Here is an 18,463-nt window from a genome sequence, read left to right as displayed (position 1 = left end):
AGTCTATCAGGAAAGTTCGCACCAGAACACTGGGTCAGTGTAAGAAGGACATTTATGCTCCTCTAGCAAAAGCACTGTATGGAAAAGAGCCCTTTGGGGGTTGCTGACATTTACTGTGTAGTGGGTACGAAGAGCCAGAGTTTCAGTAACACTGAACATACGCTGGATTTTAATGTCAAGTGATCCAGGAATGGTTTTGTTTCATTGTGGGTTTTTTTTTTCTCTCCCAGAAATGCAAAACCTTGATTGTGAGCAATTTGCTGTTTGATATATAAGTTAGTTTGCTTTTCCATACATCTGTAACTGAGCTTACACTGCTAGGTAATTCTGTGAAGGTACTTGGCGAATGTCCATTCCTTCTGTTTTGAAATAACCTTATAGTATCAAAGATTTGTTATACATGTATTTTCTTTCTAAACAAAGGAGACACTTGTTTTCAGTGAAATCCTATTTCACCTTAGTTTTTCTAAAATATCTCAAAATGTGGATTTTCTAGAAACTGTGACCAGCCTATATTCACTGCAAATATTGGCCAGTTTTGAGAATAATAATCCTTGTAGCATTTGTTTTTCTCAGTTGCCCACACATGTTAGCTACTGGTATTGCAGACTGACATCTTTATTCATATTGATACCACCATCATCCATCCAAATCCAGAGCTGAAGAAGAAGCTGTTTCTATCATGACAGTTCACTTGACCAAAGTAGTTTTGTGTAGGTTTATCAGTACATGATATCTTCTGCTGTAACACTTGCTTCTTCTGTTTTAGTCTTAATTGTAGGAAAATGAATCCCACTAATGGCTACTAGCAGCAAATTTACTGCATGTGCTGTGGCACTTGCCACGCAAAGCCAAAAACAGTCTTCAAACCGTTCTTCCAAGATAACAAATTGAAAGACATTTTCCCTAAAATTGGCAATTCTTTCTGTGAGGTGATGAAGTTTCACAGCAGCCATAAAGCTGGTGACTGCAAGTACTATAAATCCACCTGCAACAAAATGAAAGAAGTATTCACCATTGATGTCAAAACCAGACAGACAGTTCAGCTGAGTTTCAAAAAGTCTTATTGCGAGCCTTATACAGAATAGGGAAAGACCTAGGCATGGCTTAAACACCTTCCAAATGCTTAGTCTTTATTTTATGCCCAAACATCATACCAGCATTTGTAATCTAGTCCTTTTATCAGTGATCTAGAACCTGAAGACTGGCTTTCACAGCTCCTGTAAATAGTTGACACAATAAGCCAAGATGCCACCTGACAGTTCTGTTTTGCTAAATGAGAATTCACTGCTAACTTTGTTTTATTCACAAGTAATTAAGTCAAGGAGCTGTTTAGTAAGGCAAGACAAGGAACTATTACTTTTCAACATTTTGTATGGATGTGACTAATGAAAAATACTGATAAATGATTTTTACCTGCAAGAAAGTTCCAAAGGCACACTCCTGCTGGACCTTTAATAGCCCGGTAAGGAACTTTTATTGCATTAAGAATGCAGAATCCAAAACTGACCAGGGAAAAGAAAATGGCCACACAGAGGAACATTACAATCATCACGTGCAGGCCTGTATTCAGCTTTTTCACCATGTGTGGGAAAACTGTCAAGGAAAAAAATGATCTATTCAGTGTGCAATTTTTCTTGACAACAGTGAACATCACACTGTACTGGTGCTACAGACAAATTAGACTTAAACAAGAATATTTTTAACAGAGGTGATAAATTTAGGTAATTACACACATTTTAGTTTATGATGCTTCATCTGTCACTACATCAGACAAACCAGGGATGTTCTACTACAGGAACAATCATTCACATAGGGTCTGTGAATAAGGATTCGAGCTTAGGTTCTGGTTTATTTATCTAGTATGAGTATGGGGTGTGCCCTGGCAGCCCATCCTGGGGTGCATCAAGCATGAGTGCTGTGTGCAGTTCTGGGCCCCGAATGTTAAGAAGGATGGTTGGGAACTCAAATGTGTCCAGAGCAGGGTAATAAAGCTGGTGACAGGGCTGGAAGGAATGTCCTCAGCTGTGCAAAGCTGTGCTCAGCTGAGGAGCAGCAGAGGACTCTGGCTTTGTCTAGTTTGTGGAAAAGAAGGCTGAGGGGCAACCTCATGGCTCTCTGCAGCTTCCTGAGGAGGAAAAGTGGAGAAGGAGGTGCACATCTCCCTAGGATCAAGTGACATGATGCATGAGAATGCTTCAAAGCTGCACCAGGGGAGGTTCAGACTGGACTTTAGGAAGCATTTTATGGTAGTTGGACAGTGGAACAGGCTTCCTAGAGAGGTGATTGATGCCCTAAGCCAGTCAGTATTTAAGTGGCCTTTGGACAATGCTCTTGCTGGCATGCTTTAACTTTTGCTCATCCCTGAAGGGGTCAGGCAGTTGGAGTAGATGACCATTCAGTCCCTTCCAACTGAAATAGTCTATTCTGAAATAACTGACAGCAGCAACAAGGCACATGGAATTTAGCTTTCATACAAACCAACAGAGTTTTCAGGGTGGTTGTCCCAAAGACATGACCAGTGAGCCTGACTTAGGGAGAAATAAGCATCCTGTGGAAGGATGGAGGCTCCTAACACGTTCCAGCTGTATTTGCTATGCACAGGCAAAATATCCAGCTTCCCCAGTCCACTTCTGTTGTCAAAACAAGCATCTTAAGCTAATTTAGATGCCTCGGGACTAGCATGACAACCCAATGGGTCTAACATACATGCCATACTACATGTGGAACACCTCAAAAGCAGCAGCTGGAGGCCACATGATACACCTTGAGGAGTCTAGAATGGCACTGGACATGGATCACTGAATCGTGCTGTCACTGTCCCAGTTAAAAGAGCGTGTGCCAGCTGCAGGCCTACTGTAGCGAAAGCTAATGCCACAAAAGGTGATGTACCAACAGCAGTGTGTTACTGTGATTCAGAACTGCAGCGTGGGAGCTACAGTAGCACTACAGGGTCTGAGGTGCTAGCTTTCTGCCTTGCTCTGTGCTGCCCGTCCAGTCCAGGTACTCTAACACCTTCCCCCAGAAAAGCCTCCCATCGCCTAGCTCCCCCGGGAGTTCAGAATGCTTGGAGTTTAAGGGGGACATTAAGAGCAAAAAGAAGTCAAGTCACACCCATAATCCCCCAAAAGTCTTGCTGGCCTCTGTGCAAAAGTAGGTGACAGCTTTTTGTACCCTTATGACACTAAGTTGAAACCAGTATTGTGAAAGTTTCGGACATGATAGACCTATTTAAGTATTCAAGAGGGAAAATCACTAGCACACTTACTTACCTAAAGGCATGGTTGTGCCCACTGCACTTACTGACTCAATTTTATAGTCCTAACAATTCTTACTAGCTTCAGTGAGAGCTTTGTTTGTCTAAGGGGTATAGGATCACGTCTTCCAAATATGTAATGATGATGGTAGAGTGATGGTAGAACATTAGGCCTTCCTCTCAGGTTACACAGTATTTAATCAGAAAGTTTATTTAAGAGTCCAGAAAGTTGTAGAGGCATTTAAAAGGGATTGTCTACTCTTTTCCACACTCCCTCTGAGAGGATAGGGTAAAAGAACTGGCACTGTATTTCTGAATATCCCGAAGAGAAGCAGAGCAGAGCTGGAAGAGCTTTGAGCTGACGGCCTGACTGCCAGCCACGCAAACTCACCAGACAAAGCATTTGAGCACGGCTGCTGTGTCCAAGTCATGAAGCTGCAGCTGAAGTCAGATGTTGAGCCATACTTGGTTATTGTAAAAGAAAGTAGTCAAAATTCACCACAGCTTAACAAGTGGTCACACTGATCTAAGCTGAGGTTGCTCCGGTTCTCTTCTCCATTCCTGCTGAACTCCCATGGTCCTGCCTTCTTTCAGGTTTTTATAGTGATGCTTGTGTAGTTCTGTAGTCACCCATGATCTTATGGGAAATGTGGGGTTTTTTTGGTACATTAATGTTTTGGCCAGCTTGACTTCCTGAACTACCTCACCCTGATAACTACCAGAGCCATTGTGAAGGATGGGGCAGGACAGCATTGCTGTGGGCCAGGGAGAGGCAGCAGCTTCAACTTGTACCAGTTTTAAGTTACAGTGGATCTGCACACGGAGCTACAGATCTCCAATGCAAAGTACCTCTTCCCTGCAGCACAGGATGTGTGAAAACTGTAAATCACCCAAAGCACGGACCAACATCTGTGTGCTTTTGAGACATCAATGACATCTTTCAAGTTAAAAGGAATACATTTATAAGAGTTTCCACATCTTTTAAGAGTTCAATAATTTTTTTCTCTCCAAAGTTACTAGAAGACAAAGTAAAACTTCTTCAGCACATTAATCAAGTCACGAGTATCTGCTGTGGCAGACACATGCCCAAGGAGTGCTACAGAAATACAGAAATGTGGCCAGCTAAATAGATCATTACTTCTGAAAGGAAAAAAACAAAGAGAAAAGAGTTGAACAGAGATGGCAAGGAGAGTGGCACAGAGAGATTGCGGAGCAAGCCTTGGCATAGGAAAGTGTCGGTCAAAGGGAAAGTATGATATACAGACTCATGTCCTTGCTGTAGGGAAAAGCCAGGCTACTGTTAGTAAATCACATAGGGACTTTTTTCCATCTTGATTCCAGGATTACAGAATATAACCAGAAGAAAAGAACTAGCTTGAAATGAGAAAAGAGTTTACATTCACACATCCCAAACCATGAAGACCACAAGTCAGCCACAAATATAAATTGAATAATAATAATAATTTGCATTCTCCAAGTTCTGTAAACTAAAAGACTAGGCTGCTTTTAAATACATTAGACTAAAGAGTCAACCAAAATGGTACTTACTTGTGAATTTGGAACGCCGCCCACCCAACCCACACTGGCGTACTTTGCCACCCTGAAAGAGTCCGTAGTAGATCTCTCCAATGAACTTGACCAGCTCTGGATCTGTGGCATTGACCAAATCAGCTCCTGTTTTGCAAAGGATCTTTCCAGTCATCCACTTCGGGGTCCCCATGGCAACAACGATCAAGATAAAGGACACAAAACTTACTAGAGAAGCCAAGGCAAATAAAGTCTTTTTAAAACAGCCAGGCATCCTAATGGCTCCAAAGAATCATCTCCAAGGCCTCTCTGCAGCAATCAGGCACGTTCCCCATTTTGTCTCTTGCTCCAAAATCCACAAACGAATAGCAGGCATTGCAAAATACATCTCACTGTATTTTGAAGCTCCAGAAGTTAATCTGTGAGGTGAAAGCCCAAGTCCAGAGATATGTTTTGCTGCAACGACATCCTGAGAGGGTTGCAGCTAACAGCTCCAGCACACGACGCTTGTTCCTGCGGAAAGTAATCCTATATCTATCGCCTGGCTAATGTTTCCTCGGAGGTTTAATTGTCCTGCTCCAGTGACATCAAGTCCTGTACTGTAACCTCATGGGATGCAAATTAGGAGCAGAATCCAGGGGTTTATGTTGTTACGAACGCGGGTGAACAGCTGCGTGCAAGGGACGATGCATTAAAACCTCATCATTCGACAGGAGGGTTCTGCTGGCCTCTCAGCCGTGAGGCCCTGCCTGCTCCCACCCCGCCTCTAAATGTCACCGCGCCTCGGAGCGCTGCCCGCCCCTCTCCGAGCCCGCCGGTGGGGCACATTCACGGTGCCGAGGTTTACACCTATGACTCCTCGGGCTTCAAACGGGCCGCAGGCAGCCCCTTGCAGCCCGGCGAGGCCCGAGGCAAGCGGCGCAATTCAAGTCACAGGTGCGACCTGGGAGCGCTAAAGAAAACCGGCCGCAATTGCCGGCGCGTCTATGGTTACTGCTACTCAAGACCCGCAGGGACCTTTATGGCCACTAATTAATTAATCCCGGCAGCGCCCCTGGGGGGTAGGTAATACTGTCCGCCGCCGGAGCTCAGGCCAGGCTGGGAGGGGCCGCGGGTGGGGGATTTCCTGAGGTAAAAGTCTCGCCCCGGCATCACCTGCGCCCTCAGGGGCGGGCGGGAGGCGGGCCGGGGCTGGGCTGAGGCAATGGGATTGGTCCTCCTCCCGGCCCCCCGCCTCGGCGCGGTCCTCGGGAAGACAGCACCAGGACCTGCCCCTCTCTGCCAGCTATTGCCGGGCGCTGCCGCCCCTCGCCCGCCCCTCGCGGGGGGCAGCCCGCATGCGCGGGCCGGGACGCCCGGGCGGTCAGCCGAGACAGTGCCGGAGCTAGAGTCAGACCTAGAGGCGGGCCGGCCGGTAGCGAGCATGGCGGCGGCCGGCAGGGTGCTCGTGTACGGGGGCAGAGGGGCCCTGGGATCCCAGTGTGTCCAGTACTTCAAGTCTAGGAACTGGGTAAGCGCCTGGCCGGGGGGTGGCGCGGCGAGGAGCTCCGGCGACGGGAGCACCGCTACTCTGTGGGGACGGTGCTCCCAGGGCGGCAGCCGGCCGCTGGGAGAGCGCCCGAGCCGCGGGGCTGGGTGAGGTGCTGCGCAGAGCGGGCCTAACGCGCCGTTCCTCTCGCCGCGGCAGTGGGTGGCCAGCATCGACCTGGCGGAGAACGAGGACGCCAACGCCAACGTGGTGGTGGGGCCGACCGACTCCTTCCCCGAGCAGGCCGAGCAGGTGGGTCAGCGTCGCGGGCTGGGCCGGGCACCCTCACCTCGCGTCCCCGCGGGGTGACCGCCGCCTGCGAGGCCTGAGGCGGCTCTCTCGGGGCGAGGCTGCGGCAGGGACCCATCCAGCCTCCCTTCCCTTTGTGTTATCCGCTGCTTGCCCCTGGCTCGGCGTCGTGGGGGCGGCTGTGGGGATGTGTCCGGCTTCATGCGCGAAGCCGCCGCTGTGGGGCTGAGGAGGAGCCTGGCCGGTGGCGGTGCCGCCGCGGAGCCCGGCTGCTGCTGGCCGCCGCTTCTGCGTTTCGGCGATTCCCTTTCGGCCGCATACACGGGTGAGCGTGCAGAAAGCTGGAGCTGGGCTTGTGGAAGGTCGGCGCAACAGGCAGCTTAAGAATGAAATGTAACGCTTCCTTCGTGTCCTGGCTCGTAAATGTGGCGGTGGGCGGGCGACTCCGAGCGTGAGAGCCCTAGAGCCTGCGCTGGCTTCCGCGGAGGGAAGCCTGGGGACGGGCACGCTATCCGAAAAGCTGTTTTGCTTTATTCTCAAGATACAGGGATTATTTATTTCAGTTTTAAACTTTTGAACCGATTTCTCAAACCGTTAAATTGAATTGTTAATCAATGTTTTCTTCATACCTATACAACTCTTACAGCTTTGAAAGAGACAGTGTAGAATGTTTGCAGTGTATTTTTCAGTGTGAAAAACAGTGGATTTTTCTCCCTTTTTTTTGAGACTGGAGGTTTGCTTTTCCCTTTGACAGAAAAAATCATAGCAGACAGATTCATTATCAACTGTGAAGTCTCATATTTGAAAAAGAGAAGAAAATGCTAGGTATCTAAAAGGAGGAGAAACTCAAATTTAAGGGGCCAGGCTCAAACTGATGGTTGTGGTCTAGATAGAAGCTATAAGAAGGTTTCTTAAGCTAATCGTTAGTTGCTCACTTCTTGCACTGTTATCAAAAGTGACACCAGTAGTCCTGGTCAGCCCTGGAGCTTCATTTCCTGTATTAAACAGCACCGTGCCCAGAGAAGAACCTGTCCAAAAGTAAGTCACAAATAAAAACTTCTCTTAATGATGTATGTAAGAGTTTCATCTTCCAGTCCTTCTCAAATGTGTTATTTCCAGTGATATCACACAGTGTATGGTCTGACTTTGATCTTTCAACACAACTGAGTTTGTAGGTCATGAATGTTAATTTTCTGCAGCTGTTTGAATTGCAGTGTGTTGTGTTACTCAGGCAGCCTTGATATTCACTCCTTTACTGTATCAGTCCAGCGTTTTCACCATGGTTTTGTTCTCTGTATTGAAGGTGACAGCGGAAGTTGGGAAACTTCTTGGTGAAGAAAAGGTGGATGCGATCTTGTGTGTAGCAGGAGGATGGGCTGGAGGCAGCGCCAAAGCTAAATGTAAGCCTTTGGTCCTTGCATGCTTGTGAACATGTGAAATCTGAGAGGAATCCTTAAAAATCGTGGTAATAAAGGTATTTGAGATCATCCTCTCTCCTGAGTCTGGATGAGGACAAAATAGCACAGTCACAATACTACTTAGAGCTTCTCTGAATTGTTGCTGTCTCTTCAGTTTGCACAGTGATTAGTGTTCTCAGTAATACTTCTTGATGCACCAATGTTCATTGGAAACTTGATGCACTTCATGAAGGAGTTCAGAATTGCTACCTGTGTACTAACTTTGGCAGGATGACCTGTGTCAGACAAGTTAGATAAGACAGTGGCAGTTTAAGAGCATCAATGCTGTTTCCTAACTCATTGCTTTATGCATAAACCCTCAGTTGCTCCTGCAGTTCAGTGACCTATCACTGCGCAGCACGGTAGTGGAAGGAGTTCTGAAATGAAAACAGCCTTCTGTTTAAAAAAAGGCTTTTAAACATCTAATACTTGGAATTAAATGTTTACCCACTAGTGTAGAGAGGAAAAAACCCAGCAGCCTGTTTTCTATGCAGAGTCAATCTGGTAAAACATGTCTTTTTCTCTCCCTCCAGTTCAGGTATTACAGTCAAGGATCTCTCCTTAAAGAGGCAAAACAGCATACACAGACCACAGTGGATACATTTATAGAGTTGCATTACATTATGTTATTAGTGTGAGCTGTATTTTAGATAAGGTAATCTATTTTAGCCATAACTTACAGTAGTGGTATTGACAGGGAAGCAGGGTATCTTGGGATAGGTGGCCACCTTATGTCACAGAGGTTTTTACATATAAAATCTGACATGGCTAGTGGTTGTTTTTCATCATTCCCCATGCTGATATTGATAACAAACATAATGATGAGAGTGCAAATTCTGCTTTCATTTGAAGTTACTGGCATTACCTCCCCAGTAAGCTGCCTTACTAGAGGTTGTACTCTAGCATGTAGGGGCACTGGAATGCACACTTAGTACAGTGCAGATGCATGCATCTTTGATAGTCCACATGAGGATGCTACTGTCAGGCAGACAGGTTGTTTCTTGGCTTATGAAGTAATTAGCAATAGGAAATATTTCTTTTGTTCAGGTCCTTTATTTCTTGAGCCTTCTGCCTGTATACTAATGTAGCATAGCTCTCTTACAGCTAGTGAGGAAGCTATAGAAAGAGACCTGTTGAAAGGTGAGGTGAGGCTGATGTGGGAGTTTTGAGATCCTTGGCATAGATTGAAATAATCCCTACAGGAGTTTGAAGAACTTGGAAATCTGTGAGCCTTTAATGGAGAACCAGTGGAACTATCTTGTGTTTGTTTATTTTTTTAGTTCTGGTAGCAAGAGAGCTGATAATTGCCTAGAATATGTGCTGTGTTGCTGGGACTCAGAGCCCAAAGACAAGGGAGTTACAAAAGACCTAAACTGATATTTTAACCCATGTTGAAGTAGAAAATCATAGAAAGCATGTTTCCATAGTCCTGTTGCATAGTGCTGTGGCACTGTGTGACAGTAAGGAAATTAGAGTCAAAAGTCTTCTGTCTTTTAAATACTTTCATTAATTCTCTTCCCAATCAGCCTTATATAAAAACTGTGATCTGATGTGGAAGCAAAGCGTGTGGACATCCACTATTTCCAGCCACCTAGCCACAAAGCATCTGAAAGAAGGCGGCCTCTTGACTTTGACAGGAGCTCAAGCTGCTTTATCTGGAACCCCAGGTAAAACACACTGTGTGATAACTGCTGGGACATCAGCAGTTAGAGCTGTCTGTTGGTCTGAGCATTCTTGTTTGTGAAACAAGTTTCACTCCCCAGTTCCTTGGCATCTAGTGCAAATGGAAAATAGCTCTGGAGGGCCAACAGACAGAATTGGTGTTTAAATTTTATTTGATGTGCCTTAGTGAAATGTACTTGGTATAAAAGTTTGGAAAATAATAAAGAATAGGAGCATATAGAGAGCTGTAAGTAGAGTGATTAAATAAAGTGAAATCTCCTATTTGTGTTCTGAAAGACAGAGTCCTTAATTGCCCAATTTTTCCACTGGTGATGACTCAGCTGATTCCGGTCAATGTGCTTGTGCTGCTCATGTTCTGATTCCAGTCTACCTTTGCTTCAGACACAGATAAGCTTGCTGACCTTTGCCTTTGCCCTCCACTAGCTACTTAATATGAACTCTATTACAGAGTTTTTTCATCTTGCTCCTCATTGTGTTGGTCTGCATGGAGCAGGACATCTGGAAGCAATTTAAAATTGTAACGGAAACCCCCAAGGTGCTGGCACACAAGCCAACAAGCAGGGAGAAGAAAGTTTTTGAGGCAAACACTCTTATTCCCCAATCTTTTAGTGTGACTTCAGCAGTATTTTGATGAGACATAGATAGTAGCATTTTAAAACATATTATAGAATTTATGAATATTCCTGAAATCTGTGTCTAATGCTGTTCAGAAAAAAATAGGCTGATTTTTTTTCTAGGTAATGATTTATATTCTATGTTTCCAGCTACATCTGGCATAATCCAGAGATAAAAGGCTTATTTTATGAGAATAAGCAAATGAATAATTTTCTGTGTCCTACTGACTGAGCACAGGCAAATGAAAAAATGTGAACTCTGGCAAACTTTCATGTTTTGTGTTTGGGTGGTTGGGGGAGGTTGGCGACCACAGAACAGGAATCAAAGCGATTTCCTTTCATGTTTTGTACTAGTTGGTTTCAATGAGTCTGGGTTTTTCTGAAAAACAGTGGTGCTTTGGGCAAACACATGCAACTTATTAACACTTGGAAGAATTGGGAAAGAGCTGTTACTCAACTCTTGCAAATACAATTTGCTGGGCTTGTTACTGCCAGCCATGATGGAAGAAATCATCTTTTTCTTGTTTGCTGTTAGTGTAATGATTTCTTTTTTCTTTCCCTGTGTGAAAATGTTGACTCATGTAGTGCAAATTGAATGCTGAAAATTACATAAATGGTTGCAGAAGGAGCCCAACAGGGATGGCTAAGAAATGTAGAAGCATGAAAAGGTTTTAGGAGGTCTTCAAATGTTCAGTTTCAGTGAAAGAGGGGAATAACAGAGATGGGATACTTCTATGTAACAGTAAGTTAGCCACTGTTACACAGTGTCTCTAATGGAGTGTAGCCAGAGCACTTCTATGCAAAACTACTTTTGTAACAAAACGCTTCCTCAGGAACATTGCAGAGGTGGTGTAGTTACCTACATGGGTAGAAAAGCATCCATTTGAGCAGACAAAATACATATTTTTTTCATTTGTGCTTAATCTGTGTCCAGGCTGCTTGGCAGGTGGATACTGGAGGCGTCTTGGTCCTGTAGCCCTGTGATTGTCCAGCTCGTGTACCTCACTGGTGTGCCTTATGCTCTCGTTCCTGCTGCTCAGTGCTGTCTGCCTGGAAAGCAGCAGTGTTTAGGGAGAAGTTTGCTTTACCTGCAGGTTATTCAGTAATTTCCTACCACGAGTGGTGGTTTTCTCCAAAGGCCTGTCAGATTGTGGGATGCTGACCCAGTGCCTTACAGATCAGGAGAGAAGCAAGTTGTATCTGTGTCCAAACCTGGAAATACTTTAGTTGCATGATTAATGTTAACAGAAGGCTGCCTTAGTAAGGACCATGTGCATCTTCATGCTTGCTCTTTTAGTAAGATTAGCAAGGTTAGCCCTGTAGGCCCCAGCATTCAAGGTGCATTAACTAAACAGGCTTAATTTGGGAATCTGCTGATTTCTGGAGTGCTGAGTAGACAGAGGCTTGTGATAGTTCCTGGGTGACTAATAAGAGCTTTCTGCATTTGTGTTTTTTGTTTGTTTTTTCTTTTAATTGTGTGGCTTGATGTCTTGATTTTTAAAAGCCTGATTCTGTTCTGCCCATGGTAAGTGGTCTTAACATTCATCAACAATTGAATTTGTCATACTACTGATGACAGTGAGAGTTGTTTTGATTGTGTTCTAATCTGCCTGTTTTTAATCCCTGTTAGGGATGATTGGCTATGGTATGGCCAAAGGAGCAGTGCATCAGCTCTGTCAGAGTTTAGCCGGTGCCAGTAGTGGTTTGCCGTCTGGTTCTGCCGCTGTTGCCATCTTACCGTAAGTGGTTGCGTGGCTGCCCCTGCCTGTGCTGTTTGGTTTATTGCTGCTGTAACCCAGAGTCGTGTGGACATGCTTGTGGTGTCCTGTTCACAGAACACAAACAGCTTCTCAGCCCCACTCAGTTTCACAGAGAAAGGAGGCGTCTTGCAGGTATGAACGTAATGATGTGCAGGTCACCCTGAAAGTGATTCAGTTCTTTCCTTTTATGTTGCAAATCAGCAGGGGTTAAAATTTTATTTGCTTTTAACCAGTTTAACCATAGCACTGTGCTAATCTGAGTGTTATTTTTTTTTCAGTATAGTCAGAACTCTGCAAATGAGATGAGCTATTCAGCACAGTTCTAGGCTTAGCTGCCTGATAACAGTAAAGCAAGGGGTTGCGTGACAACTTTTGACTTGGTTACAGATGCTTCTTCATGAAGTGCTGCATATCTGTGCTCAGTGAGTAAAATTAAGTCACCTTGAGGATCCATGAAAAGGAAAAGTTTAGCTTGTGTTTGCCTGTCAGCTTTCTTTTTGATGAGGAAAGCTAGTAAAAAGTGGATGGCCTAATACACCTTCACTGTGTTTACATGTATTGATTCTCCTGCAAAAACTAGAAGTATTTTTCTTGGCAAGTCCATATCCTGGTCAGGACTCTAAACTTAAGACTAAAGAGTTCTGAATGGGGACTTGAGCACCACCTGGATTTTCCCTGCTTTGATTTCCTCATATGTGCACTGCTATGTGAGCTTCTCCAGGTCAGAGCAGCAGCATTCAGAGTATTGGATAACTGACACTGCCTTCTAGAGAGCGTGGCAGGTGTCAGGGCTGGACTTCTGGGCATTATGCACTTGCATAGTTCCCATGCAAATCCTGTTCTTGCTGGAATTTTTGAGAGTTATTACACCTTGGACTGGCAACAGCATCTCTGAGCACTGTGAACAGTTCACCCCTTGATGTCACCGCATGTATGCGTACTCACCTGCAGTAAACACATCATCTGAGTGAGAACTGCTGTGCTGGTGCAGTGTGTCTCTGCATTTGCAGCTGGTGTGAGGCTATTTGAAGGCGTGTGTGTAGTGTAGTGTAGTGTGTGGGTGCTGCACAGCACCCATGAACAAGCCTGGTACTGCTGTTCCCTGTCTGCATGAGAGGAGCTGGGAGCAAGCTGTGGGCTGAGCAAACACTGCAGTGGGCTGGATGTCATCAGCAAGCTGGGAAGGTGAGGGGTTACAGGTTGGAGCCTGTGGTACACATTGAAACTGATGGCCACGTGCTGGTGACACATAGAGAGCATGCAAGGGAAATCCATACCATGTGGTATAAAAGTCAAGCATATGTTACAGCAGTGAATAGAAACAGGTGGTACTTGTTGGAAATGGGATGTTTAAATAAAAGGCTTATCTTTTTTAATCACAGGGTTACCCTAGATACGCCTGCAAACAGGAAATCAATGCCTGACGCAGATTTCAGCTCCTGGACACCCATAGAATTCATTGCTGAGTGAGTATCTGTGATAAGCAGTTCCTCATCCATCTTGCATGTCCTTTCTAAATAGCAGCGTTGGATTTGGGTGGGCTTCTTTCCTCCATCACCTCCTCATTGTGTATGTTTCTAAATCATGTTGGGCTTATTGCACAGGCCTCTTAACTGGAGCAAATTAGCCTAACTCCATCAAGCTCAGCATCTCTACCCCAGTTACTCTGACAAGGGAGATAGCCTTAAGCAGTTGGAAGCCAGAGAATCTCATAAAGCCTGTAGACAAATTAAATTGCAGACAGCCGTTGCAGGAGGCAGCAGTCTGGCATAAGCTGCAAATAGGCGTGTAAAGTTTGGGATTTTTTTTTCTCCTTTCTTTTAAGCACTCTGCACTGCCCAGGCTACAGTGTGTAAGTTCACTTCTCTCAGCTGGTAAAATCCCTGCTCTTGCTTAGAAAAATTCAGACAAGATTATTGATTCCATAATCCACAAATGCTTGTCCTGAATGACAGCAAAATGCCAAAACTTCAACTGCAGGGTAGGTAACAGCAGGCTGAGATTATGAGCCTAAGTGCCTGTGGTTCCTGTCAGGTACCAGTACTTATGCTGCACCTTCTCTTTCAGTGATGTGGTGGTGAGTAGCAAAGATTCTGCTGAGGGTGGGCTGTCATGAGAAAATAAGGACACAATGTCTTGGCTCTGAGGGAAACAAAGATGAGTCTATGTTTACACATGGTGAAGGGCTTTACTTTTACACATTTGAAGTCTGCTAGAACTAACACTGAAATTGCATTTCCCTGTTGCTGAATTTTGAGAGGGTGATTTAGTTATGACATTAGACTTTTTTGTGGCTTTTTTTTTTAATTGGACATCAGAGTGGGAAATAGTTCTTGTTGCTGGAAGCCTGTGCAGCTGTTTGTGGGTCTTGAAAAAAGCCTCATCAATTCAGTTTTGTTGGCCTAAAATGTTCAAAAAAGAGCTTTAATGTATTTTGCTCCAGAGACTGCTTAGACAGATGTGGTTTTAGAAATTCATTTTTTCAATTTTAACTTTTAAGGGTGGGTGTTTTCCTTCCTTTTGGGAGGATTAGTTTGTTTTGTTTCTTGGGATCTAATTTCCCTAAACTTCAAATCCACACCCAGCATTAAGCATTGGTAACATGCATCTTGAGAAGATGCAGGAAATCCTTTTCCTGTATGGCACTTGAACTTTGTGCCTCAGGAGCTGTTGTGCCAGGTAGCAGGACATTGCAGCGTGGCCGTTGCTATGTCTGCAACATGGGATGGGTTGATGGACCTGAGAAATACTCAGTGCTTTCTGTTATCCTTGGGTAAGGAGTTAGTGTGACATTTTGATACGGGGTGTTCTGGTGTGCTTGCTGGAATGAGTGTGCCCCTCTCTGCACTGTTTTGGATGTCTCAGGACTTTCTCTGCTTCTGTCAAGATCCCTTTCACAGTTACATATCTAAGTGTTGTAATGGCCTCTGGGCAGAGTGATGGGCTTAGCATCTGATTTAGCCAGAAATCTGTGCTTCTGGTATGTAGTATAAAGGCAGCTTGCATAGCCTCTCCTTCCACGTTTCAAATTTTTTATTTTTTTTTTTAAACTCGGGAAAAAATTTGCCAGTCTGACACTTCAGGCTGCCAGCCTTTTCCTTTCCAGGTGTTCTGAGTACCCCTTGTGTGTGCTGTAAAGCTCTGGCCTCTGTCCAGCTCTGAGGGTCTCCATCCAGCAATCACGTTGCTAGTTTACAACATGCACAGAAGTCACTAGAGGGCGGTAGGAAAAGAAGGAAGAGAAAAAGGCTTTTATTTTCTGCTTGCCATAAATACACCTGCCAGCAGTATTTTTGTATTTATTATTTTTCCTCCTCTTCACCCTGTTTGATCCATTTATTTTTAAACAGAACTTTCTACGACTGGATAACAGGAAAGAATCGACCAAACTCAGGGAGTCTAATCCAGGTGGTAACTACAGGAGGGAAGACTGAACTGGTTGCAGCGGCCCATCTTTGATGTCAGTCACTTAAGGCAGTGGAACTTCAGCAAAGGAGAAGCTATGGAAAACAGTCTTCTGTAGCCAGTGATTGTAGTTATGTCATTAATGGAACCAGATTTCAAGTAATATTTCTGTGCTGTCAGTTGTGAGCTCTCAGCATTTGTTTACCAACAGGTATCAAGTACGTGTCTCAAAGCCTCAGGCTTTGAAGTCTGTAGATGTCCTAATTCTGTTATATGTTGACTTGCCTGTTTTCTCTGAAATGGGAGTTGTGCTTAATCATGTAATCACATACATAGTGGATGGATTTGTTTTCCTCAGTGGTCCTGGCAACTTATTGTGACTCTTTCAGTAATCTGTCTGTCTCTCTCTGAGAATGTAACCCTGCCCCTGCATATTATGTTGGCTGCAGTGATAAGAAGTGCTGCAGTTGTATGTAATGTCCTACTCTTGTACCACTTTTCTTGTGAGTTTTCCTCCTGAGTTAATGGAACTGTATAGAGATGATTCACATGAGGAGTTGTTCCTGACTTGCCTTACAGTTTATAAGCTGCTATCAGGTCTGCAGTTGTGGGATAAACCAGTTGCTCTGCCAAATGGTTAGTATGCCTTTGCGTTAGTCACGATGGTTCTTTACTTTTTGAAAAAGCAAAGTGCTGTAAAGAAGTACTAGAAGAAGCATCCACACACTTGTGTTTGAATATGGAACCTTTTGTGCTGAATAAATATATATTGTTTTATGTACTGGCCTGTCTCTGTCCCTGTGATCCAAATATTTGGATTGCATTCTAATCAATTTAACTGAGCATGCGGCTCTGTTATGGGAAAAAGACTTAACTTCTTTCCTAATTCCTTCTGGTCATGCTGTGTAAAATACATTTCTGTGGTAGAGGTGCAGAAGAGGGAGACCAGCTTTAAGCTCTGGTAGAGAACAAAAGGTCAGTAAAAGGTGGTGAGGTGCAATCCATGCATTTCAGAAGCTGGTTTGATTCCTCCTCCTTCACTAGAAAGACCTGATGGTCCTGGTAGCAAATCTGTGGTTCTGACTTAGATGGTTCAGGTACACTCTGCCACTGTCAGCTAGAGAGGGGGCTGCAAAAGCAGGGGAGGTGTCCATGTTATGCTGAGTAGAGGGTTCCTAAGCTCCTAGAGGCCTCCAGGTCATACTGCATGATGGTACCAGCACAGGTCTTGCAGCAGAACAGCTGTGTTAGGACAGTGTTGAAGATGAAGTGGCGCCACCAGTCACTGCACTGTACCCCTCTGCATGTGTGCAGCTCCAGCACCGATCCAAAGCCTCACAGGGGTCTGCTCTGCAGATCCTGACTGCTGCTGTTGCCAGTTCACCAGACAGCTGTGCTCATTGTAAGACAGAGCAGCTGCAGCTATACAGATCTGTGAGATGGAGGAAATCCATGTTGAACGGAGTGTGAACATAGTAACAGGAATGTCCACAACTGAGCTTGATTCCTTCCACCCTTGCTTGATGGGAGAAGAATGATAGACAACATGGCAATTTCTCCATTCCATGAAAGGTGTCTGCTCCAGTGTCCTCACTCAACTTGTACTCAGTCCAGCGTACTGGTTAAGAGGCAGCAATACAGCTGTTGGAACAAACAATGTGCTGGCTGCAGCAGTGTAAGAGTGGTGAAATCTGCTGGCTGTGAAACAAGAAATAGTGTTACCTGTGAGTGGGAACTGGTGAGTGGATTCTTAACTTTTTATGGGAAATCTGTTTTCTGTCAATTAGCTAATACCAATTGCCACAAAATGAAGATTTAAAATTATGCTCTGTACCTAAGGAAAACAGATGGGATGGTTTCCAAATACGATGGCAGCTGAGTCATTCAGCAGTTGTTCCACATTAACCCAAAATTCCCCCTTGAAATGTTTCATTGAAATAATCACAGAATCACAAGGTTGGAAGAGACCTTTGAAGATCATTGAGTCCAACCATTCCCATCCTATGCTAAACCATATCCCTAAGTACCTCATCTACCCTTTTTTTGAACACATCCAGGGAAGGTGACTCAGCCCCCTCCCTGGGCAGCCTGTTCCAGGCCCTGACAACTCTTTCAGTAAAAATTTTTTTCTAATATCCAATCTGTCCCTGCCCTGGCACAGCTTTGTGCCATTTCCCCTTGTCCTATCTCCTGTCACCTGGCTGAAGACACCATCGCCCACCTCTCTACAACCTCCCTTCAGGCAGTTGTAGGTGGTGAGAAGGTCTCCCCTCAGCCTCCTCTTCTCCAGGCTGAACATCCCCAGCTCCCTCAGCCGCTCCTCATGTGATTTGCCCTCCAGCCCCTTCCCCAGCCTGATTGCCCTTCTCTGCACTCGCTCCAGGACCTCAATGTCCTTCTTATGGACATATGGATTTTTATAACCCATTATGCTAAGCAAGCACTATTTCTTTATAGTGGAATGAAACCTGCCACCACTGCAAAAATGAAGGTTTATGATCTTGCTTCTTCCTTGCACTGTCTCACTGGAAGAAAAGAGCTGGGGGCTGCAGCAGCGTGGGGAGATGCTTCAGCCTAACGCTCGTGGCGCTGAGCAAGGTGAGGAAGAGGCAGACATCCGACAAGCATGGCAGAAAGTCAATAGCAACTGTCACTTGAGATTGAGTGCCCTGTCAGACACCGCCACCCTGGCCCTTCCCCAAACACCGCGCCCTAAGTGAGGGGTGTGCTGCTGAGCGAGCGCGGGCAGCCTGGGCGCGGCCCGCCGGCCCTCCCAGCGCCAGCAGAGGGCAGAGCCTCCCAGGCCATGGGCAGCCGTCCCGCCGCGGAGCGCCCTTCGCTGCGCCAGCGGGATGCGAACCGTGCCACAGCGCGGGGAGAGGCTCCATCGCCTTCCTTGCGCGCCACAGCCAAAGCTTTCGCGCTTGTCCATCGCCAAGCACACCCCACCTGTAACGTATCCCGCTCCCGAAAGCGCTGCGCCT

The 18,463-nt window shown here is 45.4% G+C and overlaps 2 protein-coding genes across 2 annotated transcripts; one reads left to right on the top strand and one right to left on the bottom strand.

Annotated features, from left to right (window-relative positions):
- Positions 1–722: 722 nt before the first annotated feature.
- On the bottom strand, positions 723–5,107 carry CLRN2 (clarin 2; the record flags this gene model as incomplete). Its single annotated transcript, XM_084266742.1, has 3 exons — positions 4,805–5,107; positions 1,417–1,596; positions 723–988 (listed from the first exon to the last, which is right to left on the bottom strand). Exons 1-3 carry the CDS (start codon positions 5,055–5,057, stop codon positions 723–725), a joined length of 699 nt encoding a protein of 232 aa, XP_084122868.1. The 5' UTR covers positions 5,058–5,107.
- A 967-nt stretch (positions 5,108–6,074) lies between these two features.
- Positions 6,075–16,260, top strand: QDPR (quinoid dihydropteridine reductase). Its single transcript, XM_084266679.1, has 7 exons — positions 6,075–6,293; positions 6,471–6,563; positions 7,864–7,960; positions 9,544–9,684; positions 11,945–12,053; positions 13,457–13,540; positions 15,425–16,260. The coding sequence occupies exons 1-7, from the start codon at positions 6,207–6,209 to the stop codon at positions 15,531–15,533; spliced, it is 720 nt and encodes a 239-aa protein (XP_084122805.1). The 5' UTR covers positions 6,075–6,206; the 3' UTR covers positions 15,534–16,260.
- The last annotated feature ends 2,203 nt before the right edge of the window (positions 16,261–18,463 follow it).

This window comes from Gallinula chloropus (genome assembly GCF_964237585.1).
Source record: "Gallinula chloropus genome assembly, chromosome: 7".
Lineage (NCBI taxonomy): Eukaryota > Metazoa > Chordata > Aves > Gruiformes > Rallidae > Gallinula > Gallinula chloropus.
This window is presented reverse-complemented; position numbering and strand designations above follow the sequence as displayed.

What these genes read in the sequence shown, in the direction of transcription:
- QDPR (XM_084266679.1), top strand. Translation starts at nt 6,207, where the DNA reads ATGGCGGCGGCCGGCAGGGTGCTCGTGTACGGGGGCAGAGGGGCCCTG. An exon ending in ACTTCAAGTCTAGGAACTGG is followed by an intron (nt 6,294 to 6,470) that starts GTAAGCGCCTGG and finishes TCGCCGCGGCAG; the next exon opens with TGGGTGGCCAGCATCGACCT. An exon ending in AGGCAGCGCCAAAGCTAAAT is followed by an intron (nt 7,961 to 9,543) that starts GTAAGCCTTTGG and finishes CTTCCCAATCAG; the next exon opens with CCTTATATAAAAACTGTGAT.